Raw genomic sequence first — 26,453 nt, forward strand, 5'->3', positions numbered from 1 at the left:
TAAACACTTCTATCTGCTATGATACCGCACGATAAACCTGGTCACATGGTGAAGGAAAACAATCCACTGCCTCGGCCTGTTTGTTTGTTCAGGGTATAAATTTAGAGAGTTGTTGATGTTAGTTTATTGTAAATCCTCTGTGACCCTCACATGTAAGCGGATCTCTCCCTGTGGCTTTAAACCATAATAGTTATATAAAGACCTCAAAACCAAATTTGTGATATTAATTCAGTTAAGCTAGCCTATGAGTAACATGTTTGTATTGGTACAATTGTTAACATGAGCACATAGTGAACATTTCAATGGGTAAAATACACTGTTTTATTTTTTTACAGAACAAAACCCTTCATAAAGTCCATTTATTATTATAAAGATTCACATTTATAAAGCGAGGTGACAAATATTTGTAGTTGGAAACCGTTTTACATTACAGAGGACACTGGTTAACTGTTTCCTGTGGTTGACTAGCATGTTATGCAGTGATGATGTTGAAGTGTCATTATTGTTATCAGCAAAGCATTTTACAACTTTATAGAGCTTCTGATCGTTAAAGCTAATCTATCTCTTTGTTATTGTCATCTTATGATGGTGTCAATTATATGTTGCATATTCGACTCGGCCCTGCTCTTTCTCCGCAGAAATTACTGCTCAATTTCCTATGCAGTGCTCTTCTAACTTTACCTAGAGACAAAAACTCATATACTTAAAATACAGAGACAGAAGATATCTTGTGGATAATCGAAAGGTTGGAGTTTCGCGGTCAGGTCTGCGGAGGGGTGGGAATGAACGCGGGGAATTGGAAATCTGCTCAGGTCGTGATCTCAGTCTGGTTTCGATCTCACCCTCGTTTCTGTATTGCCACAGGGATCTGATAACTGGAATCTGCCAATTTTGGAGCAAAAAATTAATTATTGGAATTTTCAGATTTCAAATACTATGTTGAAACATGCATGTGTTAAAAGTATAATACACACCAACAAATTTTTAATGAATGCTTTACTCACCCTCATGTTGGTCCAAACCTGTATGAGTTTCTTTTTTCTGTGGACCAGAAGGAGATGTTTAGCAGAATGTACAAACTGTGCGCTGTTTTCCACAATAGTCCATACAACTTCTGCCCTATATTTCAAAGGGTTAGTTCAAATTCTGTCAGTTACTCGTAAACCCGTAAGACTTGCGTTTATCTTCAAAACACATATGAACTTCCGCAAGAACCAAATGAGGTTTGTTCTTACGCGTCAGGCAAGTACGGTTAAGCTTCAGTTTATATTTGCTAATCAATGTTTATATGAGAATAGAAGCCTAATTTCAATCTGATCATCATATAACGCGATGGAGTGTCTTCAGAAAATTTGGACTAGACTGCTTTATTCATTTGGATTAGATTTACAATCTCTTTATGAACTCTTTTAAGCATCAAAGTGGTAGTCACCTGGGGCCTCATTTATAAACGTTGCATACGCACAAAAGAAGGCGTACTCCGCTCTCTACGCAATAATTGGTATTTATAAAAAGCAAACTTGACGGTAAAATGTGCGGTCCTTCACGCAAGCTCTGACCCAGGCGTACGCACAAAAACGGGTGAAATGAGAAATGGCGACACTGTCGGCAGATGGAAGAAACACGTGAAAGTGTGTGAAACTGTAGACCGTTGTGTAAAATAAATGGCAATACTGCCTCTCATAAATAACACGAAGACGTCACAAAGCAAGTATTACAATTAACAGCCTACACAAACACCCGTTTGATCGATCTGCAACAGAAATGCAAATTAACACATATTTGCAAAAAGAAAAGTGAAACATGTTCTGCAATAATATTGGCATGTTATACAATTCATCCTCATAAATAAGATGGTAAACAGAACAAAATAATGTACAAAACTGATATTCTCGCCAATGTGTCCGTCTGGCGGAGTAGATATAGCTAGATATAGCTAGATAGTCAGTCAGATAGATAGATAATTAGGGAGAGATAGATAGATAAATAGATAGATGTATTATTTGTCCACTGGGGAAAGTTGTTTTCATAGTAAAAATGTCTTTATCAGCTACGGAATCATGGTATTCATGCAGGTATTTCATGCATATGCCTTTAGTTTGTTTTATTTTTGATAAAATAACGTATGACGTATGTCTCAACCATCCAGAAAGCTGCAAGAAATGACATTTGCGCTGAACTATTTCCCATTTCCAAGTAGATTATAACCGACATCTGTAGCTTGTCATTTCTTTTTTATTTCGGCCGCAGTCCGAGGTTGTGAGGCTACAGCATTTACGGCGTCTGCAACCTTTTTCCACTCAAGTGCCTTTTTGGCATTAGTAATGCCCACACTGTGCCCTCCAAACAACATTTTTTCTCCTCTTTTCCACCTCGCCAACGATAACTTCTACTTCACATTGAGTGAAGTTACGTTTTTTTTTATTTCCTCTCTATGTTTGCCATGATTTCGCAATCGATGAATATTAACTTGTGGGCGTTTCACGGACTATTTATGGGCAACTATGGGCGTGACATGAAGCCGCAAAAGCTGCGCTACATTTAGAATTGATTGTGATTTATTAAGGGAAAAATGCGTAGGATGTGCGTGCGTACGGTTTTATAAATCCGAATATTTCTGTGCGTACGCACGTCCTATGTTTCATCCGTACGCCACTTCTGACGCAAATCCTACGCAAAGTTTTATAAATGAGGCCCCTGGACTGTCAGACAAAAATCTCTCGATTTCATTTAAAATATCTTCATTTGTGTTTTCTAAGTTGATCGAAAGGCTAAGGTTTGGAACGACATGAGGGTGAGTAAATGACAATTTTTGGGTGAACTAACCCATTGACCTTTCTTGAAGGTTCAGTACAGCACAGTAGTCATACTACTTTTATGTTTTGTTTATGGTGCCTATTTTTTGGGGGTCAACATCCTCAATCAACATACACTTTCTATTGACTAGAACAGCATGAACATATTCTTTTATACAAAAACATTCACAGTTTTTGAATGACATGATGATGAGTTAATGATGGCACCATTTGTTTGTATGTGTGTGAACTATTCATTCAATGCTTAATCTAAACTAATATATACAATCATAGACATTTCAAAAGAAACTGTTGACAAATATATAATATTATATATAACATAATAGTCTTATAGTGTCAATGCTAATATTTAAAGATTTTGAATTTACTTTTACTATTTTAGTACATCGTATTTACAATTTTTGAAGTGGATAAAGTTAATTTGAGAAACCAGACACCTTGTGCCCCAAATAGCATAATGTGAAGATGATAGGCACTGCTGTATTGGCAGTTAAGATGGTGTTAAATGTTGGACTTGCTCACCCTGTGGTCAGACCAAGTCTTTGAGCGAGCGAGTGAGAGCAAGAGAGAGAGGATGGAAAGTGTGCTTCAGGCCAGGACTGAGGGAGCCTCTGGCTCAGTGTGTGTGCTGAGCGTCTTCCTCTGAACTCTCTCTCCGCTGTCAGATGTGTGTCTCGCCCAGCAGTCTTGATTTACCCCTTCAGTGCCCACTCAAACCCGTCTGAGAAATCCCCACAGAGCGCTCTTAAAAACACACGGGCCTCTCCGAATCGCTGCGGTGCCTCAAAAAAAGTAATAAACTCATATTAGCTGGATGTCTGTGAGGAGCGGGTGTTGAACTTGTGTGCAGGATGTTAGTTGTGTACAAGTGTTAATGCTTTTTTTTTTTTTTTTTTGAAGACTCTCAGACTGCCTGCGTATGTTTGCAAGGCATTTTAAAGCGGCCAGATTCTACACTTCTTATTCTTTTTTCTTCTTTTTTTTTAGTGAAGTCCACTTATTAGCCAAGCATTCCTGCAAGAAATATATTTTTACATGACCATAAGCCATGTTTTGATACTTTATCTTGAACTCTTCTAAATGTAAATATCATCTGTTATGATTGGCCAAATCTTTTGAATTTCGACCTTTCGATTAGCAAGCCTTCTTACAGATTGTGGTTGTTTTAGTTTTTATAAATTGTCCGGAGGGATTAAAGTGCGTTTGCATCGAATTTCCTGTTATATGACCCCTTTAAAGTCAACATGAAATGAAAATTTACCATAAAATGTATTTGTCAATATTCATATTCCAAAGAAAAATTGTAATCTTTCATAATGTTGCACTCAAAATTTGTTTAATGTTGAATTTGAACACACACACATACACATATATATATATATATATATATATATATATATATATATATATATATGTATTACCCTTTTATACAATTATATTTCTTATGTTTAAGTTTTCTTGAATTCATTTATCTTAAAATAAATTAAAATTGCATCAGCTGAACTTGAAGAATAAAGCCTGCAGACTTGCGGCAGAGCACAGATAGATGCGTCACGAGCAAATGGCGAAGGGTTAAAAGAAATCAGTGGGGGACGGAGCTGTGTGTCAATATTTGGACAGTTACTGTGTAGCGCAGCAGATGAACGCAGCATCTGCTGTGTGCGGGAGGGTTTCTGGATGAGTGTGAACGGAGGGAGGGAGGTGGGTTATTGTGAAGGCTGGCACACAGTATGTGCCCAGACACATTCCACAGGAAGTCCTGCGATTCCGCTGGCATCCGCGGCCGGTATTCATCATAAATATTTTAGCAATATCATACCCCAACCATGCCCCAGTCATTTTGCCAAGCGAGGGGAAAACATTTAGCTTTTTCTCTCTCTGATGCCTTGTAAATAATTTTCCATGCTGCAAATGTCAGTGTATTTATTTTTTCCATGAGCTGCATCATTAGATATAACAAGAATAATCTTAAAAATCTCTCTTCAGCAATGTATAATCTGATGCTTCACTTCAAAGCCAGACTGTTTACCATATCAAGGCGATGCTGTCAGAGAGTATTTCTCTATGCTTGTTTACTATGAAATTGGCAAAATTGTCAGGAATGGAAACAGAGAACATTTTTGTTAAGTTGTGATGCTCATTAAAATGGATCTTCTCTCTCTCCCCCATGGCCTTCTGCTCGTGCTAATGTTCTGCTGAGACCGTTTGCAGACACTTACAGCATTTTGTATTCCTCCGTCTCGCTTTGTCTCGATTTAACCCTCACGCATGCATATATTGTCCTTCCCTCTGATGTGAATCCGTTAATGAGTTCTCTGACAAATACAGTAATGGCCTTTCACTTCCACATTTGGTGTGCGGAAAGAGGCTGTCTGTTGGAATTACGTCCCACTCCGTTGAAGGAAAATGGCTCGTATCCTCAAAGGTACAGAAGTGGCGACAACAGCGCCAACGTTTTGCTCTACAAGAGCTCCAAAGATGTCTTTGCGGGAATTCCTTATTAAGACTTTAAACAGGATATTTCTAGCTCATTTGAAGTAGTTTGATGTATTATGCTGACTGTACTCCCTCTCTAGTGCACTTAGACTATTTATTGATTTAAAGTATCTTTCACATAACTTCCGTCAGGGTTTCAACATGCATTGACCTCCACATAATTGTTTTGGTCCAAAGCCATTGGTTTGATTCCCTGGGAAAGCAAGAACTTATCAAATGTGTACCTTGAATGCAATATAATTTGCTTTGGATAAAAGTGTTTGCCAAATGCATAAATGTAATGTAAATGAAAGGAAGTTAAAAACCAGGATGTCTGCTCAGAAAACAATAAAAAATACCGAACCAAAATTGCAAACAAAACAGGTTGCATGTATTTGAGTTTAAAGCAGATAAAAGTCTCGCCGTTCGCTTTTGCATAAAGTACAGTTTTTTTTTTCTTCTTCTGAAAATCGTGATGTATCTGTATATGCACAGGATGCAACCCAGGCTCACTGGGAAAACAACATTTAGCAAAATTATATTACGTTGCTTCTTTTCGTGACACTTTCAAATTGAAATGTTTAGTGAGTGGTGCTAAAAGCACATTCACGTTTATCAAAAACAGACGAACGTGAATTTGGCTATGTTTTAATACATTGATTGTTGTGCGTATCGTGGAAGTTCAGATATGAAATGCCCAGTGAGTAGCGCTAAAAGTTGAATCACGTTTGGAAATAACCCCCTAAACCCAACCGATACTGCTAACCAAATCATACGTAAGATAGAAACACATTTGCGTTCCGTGTCATATCGTGCCTCGTCTTTCACAGGATACATACCTGAAAGTGCAGTGTTGCACCGGGTGAACTACTGAGCAAGTTTACCATGTCAAAACAGCCACATATATGGAGCTGGTTATGTGATGCAAACATCAAACTGTACTAGTTTACAAATCGTGCCTTACGGTAAAAGTGTTTTGAGGTCATAATATAGTGTTGTGCAAGGAAACGTGCAAAAACAAGCCATTATTAAAGGTTCTATATGTATTTTTTAGTGGCCTCTATCGGTGATGTTTCAGATTGCAACCAATTTTGACAAGAGCGCTCGTGCTCTTGCGCGTGCTCGAACTCAAGAGCGAGCACTCATGGTACCGGCCACACTGAGACTTTCAAATGACCGGAGAAAGCATCACACAACATGCTGGAAACTCATGTAAACTCCCACTGCAACGTTACAATAATAGGCTACTTTTATCAGCTTGACGTTGAACTAATGCTCCATGCTCGTACCATGATAACGTTACATTTGTGGTGTTATCTAGCATAAGGCATTTCACTAACTATTCGTGTATCTTTCACAATCAGCAATGTCAACATAGGTGAATGTATAATATGATAACGAAAACAGTTAATGAACTAGACTGAACAATTTCAGTGTAACAGTAAGATCGTAACATTACTGTACTGAACGTGTCTGGAAATGTGTATTATAAACAATATGATAGTAGTGGGATGAGTGACGTTAGACAGTAGATCTAGTACATAAAATAAAAGTTACATCCTAAAGCACCTACTTTTTGTTATCCTGGAACAGTCTTTTGTATTCATTTCATATCTCATGTGTTATAGTTTACCTTGCTATTTCATTACAGTTTACCATTATTTATTTCAGCATATCTGAAAACTTGAAATTTACCACAATAAAAATAGCGGAGGTCTCTCCATAATTCAAATGCTCTGCCGATGTTGATCCGTGTTTTCGTCCTAAGTCGATCCGATTCACGTTTGGCCTGACGAGCTTCAGCAGATACATTTTTGTTTTGTTTTGTATATTTATGTGGAGTTTGTGTTGGAGTGTGTGTTGTGCTGGAGGCAGGTCGTGTTTGGGTGTTATCAGACTCCATGTCGTCAGCTGCAGTGCCGTCGCATAGACTGTATATAAAAAGGAGAGAGGCTCGGGAGCGCGCATGCACGTCACATCCGATGGATTTCGCAGAAAATCCGACCCGGAGACTTCACATAGAAATAGGAATACTGGCCTTCAGAGGTAATAGCAAAACCCGACAAGTGGATCATTGTAATGTGTGATTACAACCCCTTCACACACAGGCAATACAAAAAGGATTCATTTTAGAAGAAAAGTTACATATAGCACCTTTAATCGATATGTAATTATAATTTGTGTGAAAAGTAATAAAATTTGTTTGTGTTTTACTGAATCTAATGTTCATTTTAACTGGAAACTGCATAGAATTCTTTGTATATACGCATTTTTGGAGTTTTGCAGAAATGTAGGTAAATGCTATTTTTTTCCAATACGCCTATTTTAAAATGGTTGAAGACAGTTGAAGACTGGAAAAATGTTCCCTGGTCTGATGAGTCTCGATTTCTGTTGAGACATTCAGATGTTAGAGTCAGAATTTGGCGTAAACAGAATGAGAACATGGAACCATCATGCCTTGTTACCACTGTGCAGGCTGGTGGTGGTGGTGTAATGGTGTGGGGGATGTTTTCTTGGCACACTTTAGGCCCTTTAGTGCCAATTGGGCATCGTTTAAATGCCACGGCCTACCTGAGCATTGTTTCTGACCATGTCCATCCCTTTATGGCCACCATGTACCCATCCTCTGATGGCTACTTCCAGCAGGATAATGCACCATGTCACAAAGCTCGAATCATTTCAAATTGGTTTCTTGAACATGACAATGAGTTCACTGTACTAAAATGGCCCTCACAGTCACTATTTTCCAATAGGTCACTAAAAAAAGTAGCAGTTTGGATTTAGGCAAATAATCTATGGTTAGATCGTTATTGCAGCGATTATTATGTTTCTAGCATGCTATATGTTTGGCAACAGTTCTTAACTGATGGAAAGTGTAGGTTTTCATTTCTTAAACAAGCATGCATGAAGACACATCGTGGCCATATTCCAGTGTATATTTGCTTTTTGCACAGGCAGAACATGGTTTAACATGGGGTTAGCGAGATGATGGTTGTGAAACTAAATTTACAGCTGTTGTTGGTGTAAGAAACCTTGTCTAAGTGACCTTGAGGGAGAAAAATACAAAAGCACAAAAGTGTAGAATATGACATCATCAGATGTTGCATTTCAGATGGTGTCTGTATTTTTTCCCCCCTGAAAAAGCCAACAGAGTTCCCACAGACATGAATGCTCATTGCAGGTATTGTGGAGCCCACAGCGGGTCCGAGACGTCTGTTCTCTGTAGGCTGCGGCTGAAGAGGCTTAGCTGCATTTTTGTTCTCCGGCTCTGGGCAGCGTCCCTGTATCTCTCTCCAGCAGTCAGAGAGCACATAGAGACGCCACCAGTGATGAATGGGGCACCTTGTCAGTTAAAATGAAAATTCTTAGCCGGATGATAGCTTCATATTAATGCCTGTTTTATGGATTGGAGCAAGTTGTCTGAACAAGATGAATGTGGGTGATGAGAGGAGAGATACAAAATAAAACGGCTCCTCTACCTTCATCAGGACATTTGGGTGTGGCTTGTCACACGGGACGAAGGAACACGCTCTTTCCTGTCTGTATGGAGCGTAACAGGCAGGTTCTGGAAGTAAAACTATGTTCTCCATAGGGGTATTGATTTTTAGCAGTAGCTTTTCAAGACAGGATGTAGTGCTCCTTAAGCTCAGAGTTTGAGGATGTTAAATGATTGTGTATGCGTCTATATAAGCCACGTCAGTGTGATTTCAATGTTTAATAGACAAATTTCCAGTGAAGAACTACAGTATCCGATATCCAGAGAAAACACTGTTACCGTGGAAACAGAGATCTCTGCTAAAGAGCTCAGTAATGACTGCCCAATCCCATAAAGCATTGTGATTGATATTTTATACTTCTTACTTATTCTTATACTACTTTATTCTTTATTATTATTAATATTGTACTTTCTGTGTTTGTGTGTGCTCATATATATTTATATATATATATATATTAGTGCAGTCAAATCGATTAATTGCAATTAATCACATCTAACAAAAGTTTTTGTTTACATGTCTCTCACCCCCCCCTCTCTCTCTCTCTGTATATATATATATATATATATATATATATATATATATATATCTGTGTGTATATACTGTATACACACACACACACACACACACACACATATGTATGTATATTTATGTGTATATATACAGTATGTATTTGTGTGTGTATATGTATACAGACAGACATGCACTACACACACATGTTAATATATATATAAATATAATAACACACACACACACACACACACACACACATATATATATATATATATATATATATATATATATATATATATATATATATATTAGCAGAGCAGTAAATCATCATATTAGAATGATTTCTGAAGGATTATCTGACTGAAGACTGGAATAATGATGCTGAAAATTCATCTTTGATCACAGGAATAAATTACATTTTAAATTATATTAAACTAGAAAACAGTTATTTTAATTTGTAATAATATTTCAGAATATATATATATATATATATATATATATTTTCTCTATTGTTGATCACATGCAACTTTTGACTGACTGAAATTTCAAAGGTTATGATTCATCTCGCAGCATATTTTGATTTGTGGCTATGAACTCTTTATTGAAGATTTTTTACAAATCCCAATGGAGAAAATGAATGGGAAAAACACTTCCTGGAACCAATCGAGGCGGTCACTGTTGCAACTGTACAGGCATTGTACGTTTCCTGACCGTCATTTAATGCAGCGTTGTGTGGCAGAGAGTGTCCTTTTTACATGTGGCCGTTTCACCAGCATCTATTGCCGTTAGAAGTCCATTTCCCTCCTTTTCTGGCTCGTCCATTCTCTTTTTTGCGCTCTTTCTGGGTGTTTCTCTCATTTGGCTGTGGGTGAAAGCGTTAAAAGTGTTGTTCTCTCTGAGGTCTGTCCCCGACTGGCTCACTCTCAAAGCTTTAGCGATCTGTTCAGACACATTCAATTCACACAAGCTCAGTGTGCTGTCAAAGCAATGATATTGATTCAGGGAAAAAAAGAGAAAAATCTAGCTCTTTTTCCTCCCGCTAATTTTAATGTTTACATCTCGTTTTAATCCTCATGTCTTTTTTGAAATGGAATCCATCCATCCATCCCTCCTCTCCCCAAACAAATCGGTAATTACGTGGCCGTGACATGAAATGGACCTGCAGTGAGCAGACACATGAAAGAGGGCTTGGACATGACCACAGCGAGAGGTCTTTGAGAGAAAAAGAGACAACTTGAATGTAGAGAGGGAGGGCTGAGAGCAGAGGGCACGAGAAATAGAGACAGAGAGAGGATTTCAAGCCTTGGCTGGTTGTTAGTGGCCATGAGCTGATGTATTTCAGCATCACAGCACAGCAAGCTTTACATTCAGCTGACGTGTTTGAGGTAAACATTGCTGCGTATGCTTTGCTCCAGTCTGGTCTGGCCCTGTCTTTTACGGTCAGAACATTAATCATTTTTGCATTACAGTATAGTACGAGTAGTACAAATAATATTGCATCCCAATGTATTATTAGTTGGGATGCAAAATAAATTGGTCACCATATCTATGACATATTTATCCATCAATGTAATTTGAAGTATTTAAAAAATATATATTTGTACAGTATTGGTGTGATATTACCAGAGTAGTTAAGATAATCCAATATTTTTCCAGTTTAAGTATGCTTCTTTTCTATGGCCCGTTTTAAAACTAGCATGTTTAATAGTCTAATAGTAGTTTAAAGGGATAGTTCACTAAAACATTTAAATTCTGCCATCATTTACTCACCCTCATGTTGTTCAAAACCTGTAATAGTTTCTCTCTTCTGCTGAACACAAGTTATTTTGAAGAATGTTGGCAACCAAATAGTTGACGGTTGCAATTGACTTCCACAGTATTTTTTCCCCTATGGAAGTCAATGGTTACCATCAACTGTTTGATTATCAACATTCTTCAAAATATCTTCTTTTGTGTTTAATGAAAGTAATTCATACAGGTTTGTAACAGCATGAGGGTGAGTAAATGATGGCAGGATTTTCATATTTGGGTGAACTAACCCTTTTAATAGTTGTATTTTGCTTTTACATTGATATTGTATTGGTATGATTAGGCTGATATAGCAGATAATGCCTGATTCAAGCAATGCTGCTTTTCTATGGCAGGTTTCAAATGTACTAAACAGTACACCTATCTTTTGTACTCCATTTTAAAGTGTTTTGATGCTTTATTTCACTTTAAGCATGTGATTTCACCCAATGTAAATGTTGTATCTGTTTTGAAAAGTCGGATGAAACAGTATAGATTTATAATATTGACCATTGTTTTCATTTTGGGTATCTGTTGTCTGCCATAATGAAAAAAATGATTACACACTACTTGTAGTATTGAGGTTATGAAACGGATTTGAAGTGATCTTTACTTGAACACATATTTTGAGCTTTTGTATTAGTTCACTCAAATAGAAAGAGAAGTTTTGGTGGACCAAAGGCCTGGAGATTTAGAGCAGTTCTCTGAGGGTTTGCTGCTCACTGCTCGTGTTAATGACGCGTGTGCATGACTGAAAAGTGACGCCAAAGACCTTGGGGTGGGTTTTCGGGCCTTTGTGGAGTCTAATTATTTTTCTCGGTAGCTGATTTTTAACCACAATGCGACTTTATGATGTACGGAGGACAAGCAGCCTAGAATATGTTTTTCTGAAGAGAGCAAATATCCCCATGGAAATCTGTCAAATGACAACAACTTTCAGGGAATTCTATAACAGTGCGTGCATGTATGAAAACCCACAAGTTTTCAGCAGCGATTGCAACTGATGATGTCACTTCCTCCTAACCTTCATAACTGCAGTCTCATTGTCATGGATAAATGCGCCAAAGCCCTTGTTCGCCACTTGAAACACATGCGATATCGTCTCCGTCTCACCACTGTAATCTGTTCTACACATCAGCAACAGAAGGAATTGATCCAATCAAAGCAGTTCATCGGTGATGTCACACGATCGATCCCTGTTTTCACCCGCTGAGTCTCATCTCGGCTTGTGGTGTCTCTGGCCTACCTTTTCCGACTGTCTGTCATCTACTTCACGTTCACTGCTTTATGTCGTCTGTCTTCCTCTAAATCCCTCTTTCTTCTTCAAACCACTATGACCTCTCATCTTCCTGCAGCCCATCCATTTGTATTTATTATTTTAGCTTAGGACGGACGTCTCATTGAAATATGGTGTCTGCAGCAGGTCTTTCATGTTGCCCCAGCCCGTGTTTTATCTAAGTAATGTGCGTCTTGTCTTTTGCTTTCTCTGCTTTTCTTTCATGCTGCATTAGACTGAACAAGGACAGCCAATGAAAAAAACACACACATCCAGTGTTCCTGCATGCTCACATTTCTCTTTTAGCATGCACACATTTAAACATGATTTTTTAGAAGAAAATGCAACAAGAAGGAAATTATGGCAAGTAATAATAGTTGATATTATAAATCTATACCATTAGATAAAATAACTCCTATTTTTAATACAAGATGTTGTTCAAACCAATTACTAACTTTATTTAAATTCTTCCGTAGAAGTAGAATATACTGTAAGAACTAGGCATGCACTAAAATTAAAATTCTGGGCAGAAACTTTCAGAATTCACTTGGCCGAAAACCGAAACTGAAAATAAATTGATAATGAATTACTTGAAAATAAATTGATGATCAATTACTTGTTCTAACTTATTTAATAATCAACACTCAAATAGCTAAAACTGAGTTGCACAAACATTTCATTTGCACACAAGGCAGTTTATATCAACTTTATAATAACAGAATTGTTTCTACTCCAGTTTCATGGCGAAATATAAACATTAAAGCGACAATAAACTAATAACTTGTTTTCATGACAGATTTATTCAAACATACATATATTTATCAAACTAACTAATGAGTTTATGGACATCGAATAGCTTTCTTGAGGTTAACAAGTGGCATTGTATAGCCTACAAGCTGTTCTATTGACGTCTTCCCTCGGTTGAAACACTGATTGAGCGATTACTTGAGAGTTGAGACAGGATTCATTTCGATAAGTTGTAATGTATCTTTTTTAGGGGTGTAACGATACACAAAATTGACGGTTTGGTTTTCCCACGGTTTTGACGTCTCGGTTCGATTCGGTTCGGTTTAGAAAGCTAAAATTGCTTTTTTTTTTTTTTTTTTTTTTTTTTAAACAGTGGTTTAACGAAAAAATTGTCTTTGTCTTTAAATTAATTCAATTACAATTAAACGTTTCACAAGGATAAAAAAAAAATCTGCTAAATCTGTAAACTATATAGGGAGCCGCACATTACTATAACATTAAAGGTTGTAGCCTAGACTTTTAACCTAAATTCAGATGCTATTTATTTTTTAGATATAATAATCAACACACAACACATTGTATGAAAACATGTAAACTGAACATAAGGCAGTTTTTGCATTAACTTGTGTTTTACTCTAATTTGTTATTGAAATATAATACTTTACACAGTTGTCATTTTCATGAAAGATATTTTAAACATACATTAAATAATCAAGATATCATTAACAGGTTAAGTAAAATATAATATATAGGCTAACATGGTGCATTTATTTAGTGCAAGAGTTCATTTAACCATTTATAGGAAGTTGTGGACACTGAATCACTTGCCTGTTGAGGTAAATATAATGCTAGTGACAAGCTATGCTATTTTATTGACGTCTTTCCGCTGCTGAAACACTGATTGAGCGATTACACGAGTTATGATGCCTTTTTAGTAAGTATACTGCATCTTTCAACATACCTTCAGGTGTCCATTCTGTAACTGAGGAAGAGATGATCGCGTTTACCCGCGCGCCGCGTTGCCGTTTGAAATGAGGAGCTTAGTAGGCCTACAGCGATCTGTCACGCCACATCAAAGAGCGCCAAAACGCCATTTATTGTTTGAATTTCGTGATCAAATAGACAGAATTTGAAAGATTACACCTTGCTTATTATCGAAAGTAACAAAACACGGAGCTTGTTATTTGGTGTTAATGGTGGTTAGCTACAAAACTGAATTCGTTGTGTACTGCACACAAGACATGAGGTCCATTGAGCCGGGCTGGGCGGGGCCGGGGTAGCAGGAGGCGCGGAGGGGCGTGTTCGCTACGCAATGAGAGTATCGCGATTCGAATCGTGTGTTCTGTATCGCGGTTTTTCGGTTCGGTTCGAATATCGTTACACCCCTAATCTTTTTACATACCTTCTGTACATGGTGTTCACTGTTCAGCCATGTTTATTTTGTGCTGTATCTAGTAGTAAAGAGGAAGAGATGATCTGTTCACCTGCTGCTTGAACTGAGGTGTATTACGCCTTATTAAAGAATTTTGTTATAAAAAAATAGAATTTTAAAGTTGAGACTTTGCTTCATTATAAAAGTAACAAAGCACAAAGCTTTTTGTGATTATTGGATTGCAGACACGCTACACGTATTGAGTGAAGTTTTGTTCAAGCTGCGCATCAACAGAAAACGGCACAGACTAAAAGATTTTAAATTTAAGAAACCATATAATTACCGATTAAAATCGAGAAATTAACATTGTCATTCCAGAGCTAGTGTCCACACAGCTGACATGTATGATTGTTGTAGCTTATTCACGTTATGTGCATGAAATAGGCGCTGAACACAAGTCAAAAACGAGCCATCGAAGAAGAGCTAACGAAACGTCTGTTTCAGTCACTGATTTCGGCCCTCCATAGCCAATTTGGCCCCAAACCGAAAATAGCTGTTGACCAAAGTTTTCAGTAGCCGAAATTTCGAGATTGTCTTCACTACAGAACACGAAATCCAGGGGGGGAGTTGGATCCAAATTGCGTTAGGGTTAGGGTTATACCTAAACCTACTCATCTCCGCCCCCTGATCCCTAACCCCACCCATAATCCTACCCAACTCCACCCCCTGATCCCTAACCCCACCCCTAAACCTACTCATCTCCGCCCCCTGATCCCTAACCCCACCCCTAATCCTACCCAACCCCACCCCCTGATCCCTAACCCCACCCCTAATCCTACCCAACTCCACCCCCTGATCCCTAACCCCACCCCTAAACCTACTCATCTCCGCCCCCTGATCCCTAACCCCACCCCAAATCCTGCTCATCTCCGCCCCTGATCCCTAACCCCACCCCTAATCCTACTCATCTTCGCCCCCTGATCCCTAACCCCACCCCAAATCCTACTCATCTCCGCCCCCTGATCCCTAACCCCACCCCTAATCCTACTCATCTCCGCCCCCTGATCCCTAACACCACCCCTAATCCTACCCAACTCCACCCCTTAGATCTGGATCCAACTCCGCCCCCTGGATCTTGTGTACTGCAATGAGGTGCTACTGGAAATTTCGGTGCATCCCTAGTAAGAACTGGAAGAATTTGTCCTGATGATTTTGTTTGCTTCCAATATCAGGATGTCATACCGATAATTGTCTGAAAGAACTGCAATATTGATTAGTACTGATACTGATGAAGAAGTAACATGTTACAGACAGAATGTGGACACACATATGTCACCTTTGAAACCATCCACCTCTTTTCTTTCTGTTGTTCTTAAGAAGGGTCTTGTTCAGTTTCTTCCCATGCACTGTCCACAGACCCGAGCGAAGGGGAAGCTGTTAGCATGTCTGATGCATGTCAGAGGCAGAGGCCGGACGATGGATGCTCTCCTCTCATCCGTCTGGCCTGCTGTATGTATATAGGTCAAAAACAATGGAGCACAGAGAGAGAGAACTTGGCCACTGATAAAGTGCGGCAGAAAATTAAATGTTAGCGCATTGTGGTATCATAGAAAATGACAAATGACATGTGGTAATGGTCTCAAGCCGATAGCAAGGCCTGTTTCCCGGCCACATTAATTCCAGCAGGCAGGTCCAGGATGCGTCTCGTGTTCTGTTCGGTGTGACCTGCGCTGGAGGTTCTGTAATAGACCGAGAGACTGCAGAGGAAAGCCAGAGGAGTTGGAAGATAAAGCAGCAAACTTTAAGAGGAAGAAGCAGATAAAAATTCCTATTTATTTACATTTAAATAACAGTTTTTTCCCCCCATTGCCTCTCTTGGGTTTTAGAGTGGTTCTGTACTTTTTTCTCCACACATAACGTTTGTAAGGAATGACATTGTTCTGGTGAAGCTGGTGGTAGTCTTAAAGTCTGATCTTCATAGCAGGTAATTTTGGCCAAGAACCGCCACTTAGACAGGAAATAGCCGTCTGACCAACATGTACAGTGTCTAGCCATAGTATGCTTATGCTTGGGTGGTATGACTCTACATACAGTGCAATGCTAAAAATGTGTCAACAGGTACTGCCATACTGTATTTGTGGTGCGATTTTAAAATTCTCACTCCAAGCAGAAAACTATATACTGCTCTGAAAACCATGTCGAACAGATAAATGATTTCAGCCTGGACAAGTTTGATCTTACTGGAATCGGTTTAGTTTCGTAACTGTTGGTTATAATGTACTAATGTATATTCCTAATTGGAAAATTGTATCTGATTGTATTTAAAAAGCTTTACATTTTTGTGTCTTTTGTTTTTAAGTGTTATATAATGCACTGTTTTTGCATTGATGCAGATGACTTTTCATTAATTTGTAATGAATAATCGTATCTTATATATATATATATATATATATAAATGTATAAATGTATTTTTTTGTAAAATATAATTACATTTTATTATAAATGTTATATTTTATTATTAATATTACAATTCATTTATCATAAAAAAATATTATACATATTGTTAAAACTATAAAAAAGGGTTTAAATTAGAGTTAATTTATTTTAACTTGTTTACAAACTACTAATAGAGTGGTGCTTGTATGACGTCTGAACCCGGAAGTCTAATTCGCTGCTGGTTACTTCGAGGTTTTCCTTTGGGGTTTTTTAATAAGGTTTTTCAATTTATGAGTGGTAAATGGTAAACGATACTTTACGTTTTGTTCTACAAAGTAAGTTACACACACCCATACCTAGAATTAAGTAGAATTTTGAAGCAGTTATGTTTATTTTTGAAAACGTACGCGTTTTTAATAAGTAACTAGATAAGACAGCTTGGTGTGTGAGTGTGTGCAGTTTACGTTGTAAATCAAGACGCCTAAGTATCGTCAAGTTATGTGTACCACAGACCTTATTTTACGCATACATTTTTTTTTTTTCAAAGGAACCAGTGGTGAATTAGTCTTCCTGGTTCTCACGTCATTCCTGCACCAATCTTAAACAGATATTTTCAAGTAGGCCTATACATCAAAGATTCAGTGCCATGAACAGTCAGTGCCAAAAACAGTCAGATTGGAGCTTGCTATGTTTTATGAAAGCTCTTTTGAGTTTTGTGTACAATATCCATCAAATGGCCTGTTAACAGTCTTTGCTAAGCAGACACTAAGCTCTACTATTATCTCACTTTCAGCAAGTTCATGAAAAAGGTTTCATGAAAAAAGGAAAAGTCTCTCCAATTCACTGCTGGAGAACACGGCACAAGTGTGTGTCAGCTGGTACGCTGGGTTTGGTGAAGGTTCCTGGCAATGGCATCTCAGAAATCACCACAGTAAGAGCAGCAGGTTTATCAATTTGAGCTGGCCAACTGCACAGCTAAATGTATGTGAAAGTTAACAAATCCCTGAGGTAAATTGAGCCAGATTTCAGCTGTCTGTGTGAGACTACTGAGGTGCGACATGCTGGATTGAACCTAATGCCTGAGGCTAGTGCAATCAAACCGACAGTTGAAGACTCTCCAGTTCCCAGCTGGGGAGAATCTCAACCACACGGCAAATGACTCACCTCAGAGCTGGGGGAGGAAGATGTGGTGACATTGTTTTTATCGACTATTAAAGCACTCTACCAGTGATAGCATTTATATTTTCTTATGTGCTAGAATTGAGGTTATGGTAGCAATAGCATGCCAGTTTACATGCCAGTATGCTGGATTATGACATTCCAAATCATAGTATGTTAATGATAGTTTGCCAGAGGTGCACTGTAAACCCGAAATAAGTTGGCAAAGCTAAATAAATTTGAGGTAATCAGTTACATCAGAAATTCTAAACGAAAATAAGAGTTTAAGGAAGCAGAACTGGCAGATTTTTAATTGTGTACTCGTACACTTTAATTGCTGTAAACTTTAAAGGGTTAGTTCACCCAAAAATGAAAATTATGTCATTAATGACTCACCCTCATGTCGTTCCAAGCCCGTAAGACCTCCGTTTATCTTCGGAACAGAGTTTAAGATATTTTAGATTTAGTCCGAGAGCTTTATGTCCCTCCATTGAAAATGTATGTACGGTATACTGTCCTTGTCCAGAAAGGAAATAAAGACATCATCAAAGTAGTCCATGTGACATCAGTGGGTTAGTTAGAATTTTTTGAAGCATCGAAAATACATTTTGGTCCAAAAATAACAAAAACTACGACTTTATTCAGCATTGTATTGTCTTCCGGTTCTGTTGTCAATCCGCGTTCACGAGTCCGCAGTGACGCTGCTGACGTAAAAGACGCTGCTGACGTGTTATCTGGTAACTGCTACACCAGATAACACGTCAGCAGCGTCTTACGTCAGCGGGTGAGTCATTAATGACATAATTTTTGGGTGAACTAACCCTTTAAATATTTGAGTAATCTAATTCATACATTTAATTTAAAATTATCATGTAATCTCAACTTAAATATCTTTAGTAGTGGAAAAGCTTCAACTAGCTAATTCACTAAATGCTAACTTGCTAATTGGTAACACAACGCTTTGATAGTATTAGCATAGCAAAGCAATTGCTGAATGAATATGGCAATATAGAACATTTAACATATACCTGTTCTCAAACCAAGTTCATGCATCCAAACTCCCCCCCCCCCCACACACACATAACAGAAACTCTTCTAAATTATCTTAGCAAAAAATGTATCACTACTAAAGCTCCCACTCAACGTTAATCTTGCACAAAAAACATTATATAACATTTACATATAATATTAACATGTATAGTATTTTAGCATTTACTCTCTCTTTCGAGTATTCAAGTTAAATTTAAGTTTGTCTAAATTAAAAGAAACAAGCTAATGTCAGTTTTGTGAACTCATTTGAAACAGATGTCAACAAACTAGCTTAGTCTGAAATGTTCTTTTCAGCATTGGGCATTGTCGGATTATGCATTAAACAAGTGGGTTTTTTTTACTCACTTACAATTGTTTTTACCCAACCAGGAGTATTTGGTACCAAATTGTACTTGTAAAGATTTTAATTTAGCTTTTTTCAACCTATGAAAAAGAAGCGTAAGAGAAAAAATTGTAGGCCTGTCAAAAAGTTAAAATTATCGCAATTATCTTTTTGTAGTGAATGTCTTTGCATTCAGTTCCTTTTTTAAGGAAACCTAGCATAATGTGAGAAGCGTTTTGGTGTCAATGAAGAGGTACTAGAGCCTTACTTATAGGGCTGCAGGGGCACATTAGACAAAAAAGGTTAGGAAACACTATTATAGACCCATCAGTAGCAAAGCGGCAGAACCGGGAGAGCGATTCACACGCCTCTCTCGGCAGGAACTCGCTCAGTCTGTCCGTAATGCGTGTCTGTGAGGGGGTAACGTGTGTCCTCCCCTGTGGTTGACTTGTGTGGTGATGCATTTGTTAGCGACGTGAAACAGCAGCAATGACAAGCAGATTTCCTCTGTGCACGTCTCTGCCAAGCGCGGGCCTGGATGTTCCTTCCTGAGTGACTGTGTAAAGTATTGACATCAGCTGAATAAATAAACATAAGCTGGGACTTCACTCCCGGCCGCTCGGATGGACAGAGAAACAGACATGCCGCTCTACGGTAACAGCCCCCTCCTTGCCTTTCTCGCCGTAACCACGCATTTACAGACAGCACAAACAAGGGCTCTCTAATCCCCGACCTCAGCGCAGGATATTTATCTTAGCCGCTAAATAAATTGATTAGAAAGCAGGAGTGAGGAGACTCGTCCATCAGGCGGATGTTTCAGGGGGAACTGCATTAGGGTGCCGGCTAGAGGACATTGCTCTGACCGACCCTCCCCCTCCTTTCCGATATCCGTTCCTCCTCCGCCATCATGCCGATCTCTTCTTCCTCTCCCATCGGAGACTGTGACATAGCTCCAGTGTTTCTCCGGACACCTGCTTGCCTCCCTTTTGCATATGTACACAATATACTTAATGGGTCACCAGCTCTGGCAGAAAGAGCTGATTTTCAGAGGGGGGCGGCGGTGGAAAGTGGGGTTTTTTCGGAGGCCTCGAGTTAGCTGGTCTCTTTTCAGATAATTCAGAGACAAAAGGGGCTGATTTCAGCCCGCATTCTCCACCAAGTAGGCTGTGCGCATTTCCATTTTTTATTTCAACACAAACGCTCCTCTCATCTCTTGTGAAACATTTCAACCCTCTTGGGAGGCTGTAGCGCATTGCCAGAGTTTGAAAAAGTTACCCTTCTTTATTGTTTATGAAACTAGCCAAACTCTATTTTTGTGGTTTATATTTAGCGTGAATGTATTTTTCAGCTTGCGTGATCATTCTGGAAACGTTCCCGTAAGGAAATGCTTCCCATATGTTTCTTTGAATTGACTTTTTTTCCCCTCAGAATTTGATCTCTAAGCACAATTATTTCCATTTAGCTTCCGACCGTTATTGAGTTTATTTGGGGAATTCTTGGGTAAATACCTCTTGACTACTTGAGCTTGTAGTAATTTCTTAAAGTTGCTGGGCTGACAATTAATTCAGACTAAAGTAATTCAGTAGCTCAGTTTAGGACGCTCTCTCTCTCTCTCTCTCTCTCTCTCTCTCTCTCTCTCTCTCTCTCTCTCTCTCTCTCTCTCTCTCTCTCTCTCTCTCTCTCTCTCTCTCTCCTCCAGTCTGCTCTGGAACGCAGAGGAAAGGAAGGTATTTATGGACCGTATTACAAACCTGAAATACACTGGAACAGTGTTATGAGATTTTCGAAGTCCAGCTCCGTAACGGTTTGAGCGTTTGATTTAGAGTCGTGTATTGAGTAGCAACATTTTTCCAACCTTCTTTGGTTGTGTTCGGTCTGCTGTTTGACATCATGTAGCGGGATAGACTGTAAGCACACAAGGCAACAGTGTTTGTTTGTAGGAAAATGTTATAAAAGTAACATGGCAGGTTTAATCGCGTCTGTCCTGCGGTCGTTCAGGATCCACTTAGTTAAAGTGACCTAGCGCGTGTGGGCCGGGAAAACCTCACACTATGGCCGACACGTTTCCAAATGTGATTTTCCACCCGAGTCACATCGCTCACGCTCTCCTTCCTAAGATTTTATTGGAGCTGAAATCTAATTTATCATAATTCAAACATGATTCAAAGCACATGTCTTTCAGTTGTCTAAGCCATTTGTTTCATTCAAATATTTGCTTTGCTGGAGTTAATCCCACATCCAGTAAATCACATTTCAAAGCTCTGCGGCATTTCAGATGAACGGCATGATGGATGTGGACTGGACGACGTGTGTGTTTTGATCAGCGATGGGCGCTTTAAGCAGGTGTCAAACCGTTTCTAAACAATGAGCTCGCTTAGTCTGATTTACGTTACTAGCAAACAATTTTATAGAATCGTGCAAATTAAGTGATTTACGAGACTAGCTAAATATTTTGGAATCCGGAACTAGTGTTATTTGAAACATGCTGGCACATCGATTTTGTACACTTTTGACAGGCCTGAAGGATTTTTTGTGTCATTTAATGTGTGCTAATGTTATTCTTTTAAATTGTGGCCCCAAATGTCTGCAAATTCATCAGATGTCAGGTTAGCATGCATATCGTTTAGTTTCATTTCCAAAGTTTTATTTGCATAATGATGTTAGCTATATATTTAGTCTAGCTGTCAGCATTCAATACAGGGAAATCTGTAAGCAGTTTTTATAAGGAAATTTTAATAAATCGACAGTCTTATAATTGGATATACTATTGTTACTCTTATAACAACAACGCAAATAAAACGGCACATAGGCCTTATTCTGATTAAAGAGTATGAGGGCACATACATAAAAAAATAAAAATAAAAAAAGCACGGATAAATACTGCAGTATTCCACAAATAACAAAAATTCATAAATTTTTTAAAACCGTCTTAAGGCCCGTTCACACCAAAAATAATAGCTATAAAAATAAATATATTAGCCTCCACGATATCGCTCTGTTTATTCTTGTCTGTCACTTTAAATGTTCGAGCTCTTTACAGCAGGATGGATTCTGATTGGCTGTCAATGTTTTTATCATTCATCAGCTGGATAAAAACGTTCTGAAAGTGATTCCAACGTTTCTCTGTGCCGTTATCGTTATAGCTGTGGTGTAAACTTTGCTATCCTTTAATATTGAGAACTATTTCGTTTTTGTTATCTTTATAGTTATCGTCCTTGGTGTGAACAGGCCTTTACGCATCCAGATTTTGACCCAGAAAGTCTGTCAACGAATCAAAAGTGAGTTCAGCATTTTCATTGTTTAGTTTTGATCACATTAGTGTAATGACGTCCGATAAATATGTATCCATCATCTGTTGACAGAAATGTAAGGGTTTGACTCAGAATTTGAAATGAAACAACTAAATTCTCAGGCTCATCGTCAGATATGATAATAATAATAATAATAATAATTCATCACATTTATATAGCGCTTTTCTGGACACTCAAAGCGCTTCACATAGAAGGGGGAATCCCCTCAACCACCACCAATGTGCAGCATCCATCCATGATGCCTCTAGTGTGTTTAACGTGTGAGTTTAGTCAATCACACACAGCTCCGTATGAATTTTGAAGCATCTGCATTATACATTGCTCTCAGTACTGAAGCAGCCGTGAAAGATGAGCGTTTAAACTGCGACGGCGGAGCGGGATCCTGCTATAGCAGAACAAAGGATTGCGTTTCTCTCCCTCTCTGTACTAACAGCATCCTGCACACTGCTCCTCTGTGACTCCAGAGCGAAGGCATTCCCGCTCTGTCATGGGAAAGTGTTCGCGGAGGAAGAGAAGAGCTCTTCCACTCCAAATCTCCTTTTGTCTGAGGACCCTTAATTGGGCCCCTCTTTGAAAACCAAGGTGCTAAAAGAGGGACTTGAAATTTATTTTTCCCCATCAATTAAACAAAATGAACAATATGTTCTCAGAGAAAGAAAATCTCCTCGTCTCCTTGTGCACCTGAAAAAAAAAAAAAAGCTTGTCTTTTTACACGCGCGCCGCACACACATACACACAGAGGCTGTGGGAATTTTCTCGTCTCCCCTAGTGCCGGAGATATTGGTGCCCGTGTAAGAGGGGCCTGTATTTACAAGGCTTAGCGTTGTCGGAGCGGCTGTGGACGGTGGAGATAACCTGACTATTACAAGCTTTGTGTCTGTGCTCAGAGATGGCAGTCAGCTGCCTCTTATTAGGCCAATTTAATTAGACTCATTTCAATAGAATTAATTAGTGCAGTGCCACAAGATTTAAAAAGGAAGGTGATTGAAGTCGTGTGTTTTTTCTCGCCTCTATAAAAAGCATTGTTTCATAATTTAATTTCAGAAGTACTTTAATAAGATCCTGGATCTTTTAGCTCTGTAGAAAAGCTGTCTGAAACCATTATAAAGGTTTTGCACTTGCATTATTCTCGTAATTGCACCGCATGCTGGTATAAATGTCACAAGTTTTTCATTTTAAGTCAAATGTAGAGTTTTTTTATTGGAACTTTTTATATACAGAAGCCCAGTTTTAACAATCCAGTAAAAGAAGTGAGACCAATAGCACGGTTTGCATGATCATTACTGCTAACTAGATTTGCAGTGGTATTTTATGAGATTTCTGGTAAAAAAACAACAACTAGTTTGTGAGAAGAAACCTTCATTCTTTTGCTTAAAGTCATGAAATTAAAATGGACCCAGTTTACTTTTGAATAAATGTCTCTGGAAATTATGTAATCAAGGCCTTACAGGCAGAGAAAAATATAATAACATTTTATTTAAAAAAATATATAAAATTTTAATCAGTAATATAGCACACTTTTCACATCGCAATCACATTGCTGTTGATATGAATATTTTATCAATATTCTTTATATTCTGTTTCATGTTTCAATGCCGTTTGTTGAGTTTTCTCTACAGGAATTGTCTGGGTTCATACAAGTTAAGCTCAGCATTTGTTGCATCGATTATTGGAAAATTAATTAAAACTATTCTAACATTTCTGGTACACTAAGGCAGTTACTTGACATGTTAAAATGTGACTAGTGCTATAAGATAGCTTTCAACTTTGTTGTAATGATGACAAAGATACCACAAAGTAAGTTAACCTAACTTCCTTGTTTACTTCAAGCTTGCAGGTTTTTTGCCAGACTGTTGTCTAGTATCAACAGAAGAATATAAATGTCTTTCTATTGTCTGCATATGTGATCTGATGATGAAAACCAGACAGAAATAGTCTAAATAAAAGCCGTCTGCTACAACTTAACAACATGCCTCACTATGATGTACTTGAACACCCACAGATATACTAGACATCCCACCGCCGCGAGTATGCCGATTTGATCAACTTTATAACACAAATAATACATGTTATGTGCTGTAAGTGCTTTAACAAAAATATGACCTTTACGTTTAGGTCTCACTCTAATTGTGATTTTTGCCGTTTTAAATGAAACAAAGAGAGTTGAAATAATTTTCTGTGGTAATTTGTATGCATCAAATGCTGTTCAATGAGCTAACGCAGATCATTCCTGAAGTGTTAAATGTCAAGCACATCTTCAGAGGGTAAAGTCGTTTTTTTTAAAAAGCGTTTGTTGTTCCTTGTATAACCTGGCTCTCGAGCGGTTGTGTTTTGTTGAGTATCAGCGCTGCGGTGAGCTCAGTCTCACTCTTTAGAACCGGTGATAGCGGCTCTGCGGGAACGACAGCACACGTGCTAAAGAAACGCGTCCTCTGCGCTTCATTCTACAAATGTCAACTCTACCAAACAACAAGAGACCCCTCTCTGTCCTGGACATGTGTGTGTGTGGATGGGATAAACTCCTTCTGTTTGATTTTTATTTTTTCCCCCCATCTGATTCGGCAGTACAAGGCCATCCGGCGCTCTGTCAGATATAAATGTTGCTCTTTGATATACACGGGAGTCTAAAAGATGCTGGTATTTGCGACTATAAAATGTCTCATCTCAGCACGGCAGCTTTACGTGTGAAATGTACATCTCTAGAACATTTGATATGGATATAAGTGGAGAAATTTGAGGAGATTTACATATTCCACTCTTGCTCCGCTCTATGTGGTAGGTAAATTTTTAATCAGTACAGAGGAAAAATTAATTTGCTATCCCAGAAAGGAGGAGCAGTACCAGAGGGATGCTTACAGTTTCATTAGTCGTGTTTTGTCAAAACAGCACCAACTGGCAGAACTAGAGAGAGAGGAGATAATGGGGGGAAAAATACAGGCACCAAATATCCTGTATACAGGAAGTTCATATAGTTTGTGAGCAGGAAACCAATGGTGAACGTGGCAATCAGAGTATCGTGAACGCAGTGATGTGAGATGGCTCACGCTGAGTCTACACTGCAAGCGACCAGCTTGAGGCCCGTCTGCACTGAAAGCGCGTAAGATGCACGTCACCACAGAATGTTTACTAACTGGGTTACTAGGTTGTGTTAGAAAAGGTACTAGTGCTCAAGCAGAGAGGGGTTTTCCAATGGCAATACCAATAGAGAAGTGGATTAGAAGATGACTGATACAATGGCAAAAGTATGGTGCTTTAATTTCATTAAATCAATTGATATTTACATGTATAGCCTAATTTTCTAAAATATTTGGAAGGAAATTGTACATTATCTATTAAAACGGCTGTTTTTGAGCTGACACAAGAGAGAGATAATGCTTATTTAAATTTGCCAAGCAGTAATGGCAAAATATAATTTGAATTGGCCCAGTGCTAGTTATAACTAAACATTTTTAGAAAAAGATTATTTAGTACTCTAGGTCAGAGACCAGAAACGGGTTTTGATTCCAATTCCATTTAATGATTATTGTGCCTTCATGATTTCATTAGGAACTCTTTTAGTTCAGTGAATCAGTAAATCAGGAGCCTCTCCAACCGATTCAGTCAGCGAGTGAGTCATTTAGCTTTTAAATCTTTTTGACTGGTTTAATAAAAAGAATCAAATAGGAATCACTCGTTCACCACTAGTCACAAGCCAT

General features: G+C 38.4%; 1 protein-coding gene across 6 annotated transcripts in view; it reads left to right on the top strand.

The window, feature by feature from the left end:
- LOC130089008 (neuronal PAS domain-containing protein 3) overlaps positions 1-26,453 on the top strand; it is a 332,370-nt gene that overhangs the window by 14,084 nt on the left and 291,833 nt on the right. For 2 of the 6 annotated variants that reach the window (XM_056256095.1, XM_056256096.1), the window contains exon 2: positions 22,654-22,725. The exons of the other annotated variants lie outside the window; for them this stretch is intronic. In XM_056256095.1, coding sequence (XP_056112070.1) covers positions 22,654-22,725 — 72 coding nt within the window. The remainder of the gene's footprint in view (positions 1-22,653; positions 22,726-26,453) is intronic. 6 annotated transcript variants of the gene reach the window in all.

Source organism: Rhinichthys klamathensis, unplaced genomic scaffold (genome assembly GCF_029890125.1).
Source record: "Rhinichthys klamathensis goyatoka isolate OS25496 unplaced genomic scaffold, OSU_Roscu_1.1 h1tg000123l_1, whole genome shotgun sequence".
Taxonomy (NCBI): Eukaryota; Metazoa; Chordata; class Actinopteri; order Cypriniformes; family Leuciscidae; genus Rhinichthys; species Rhinichthys klamathensis.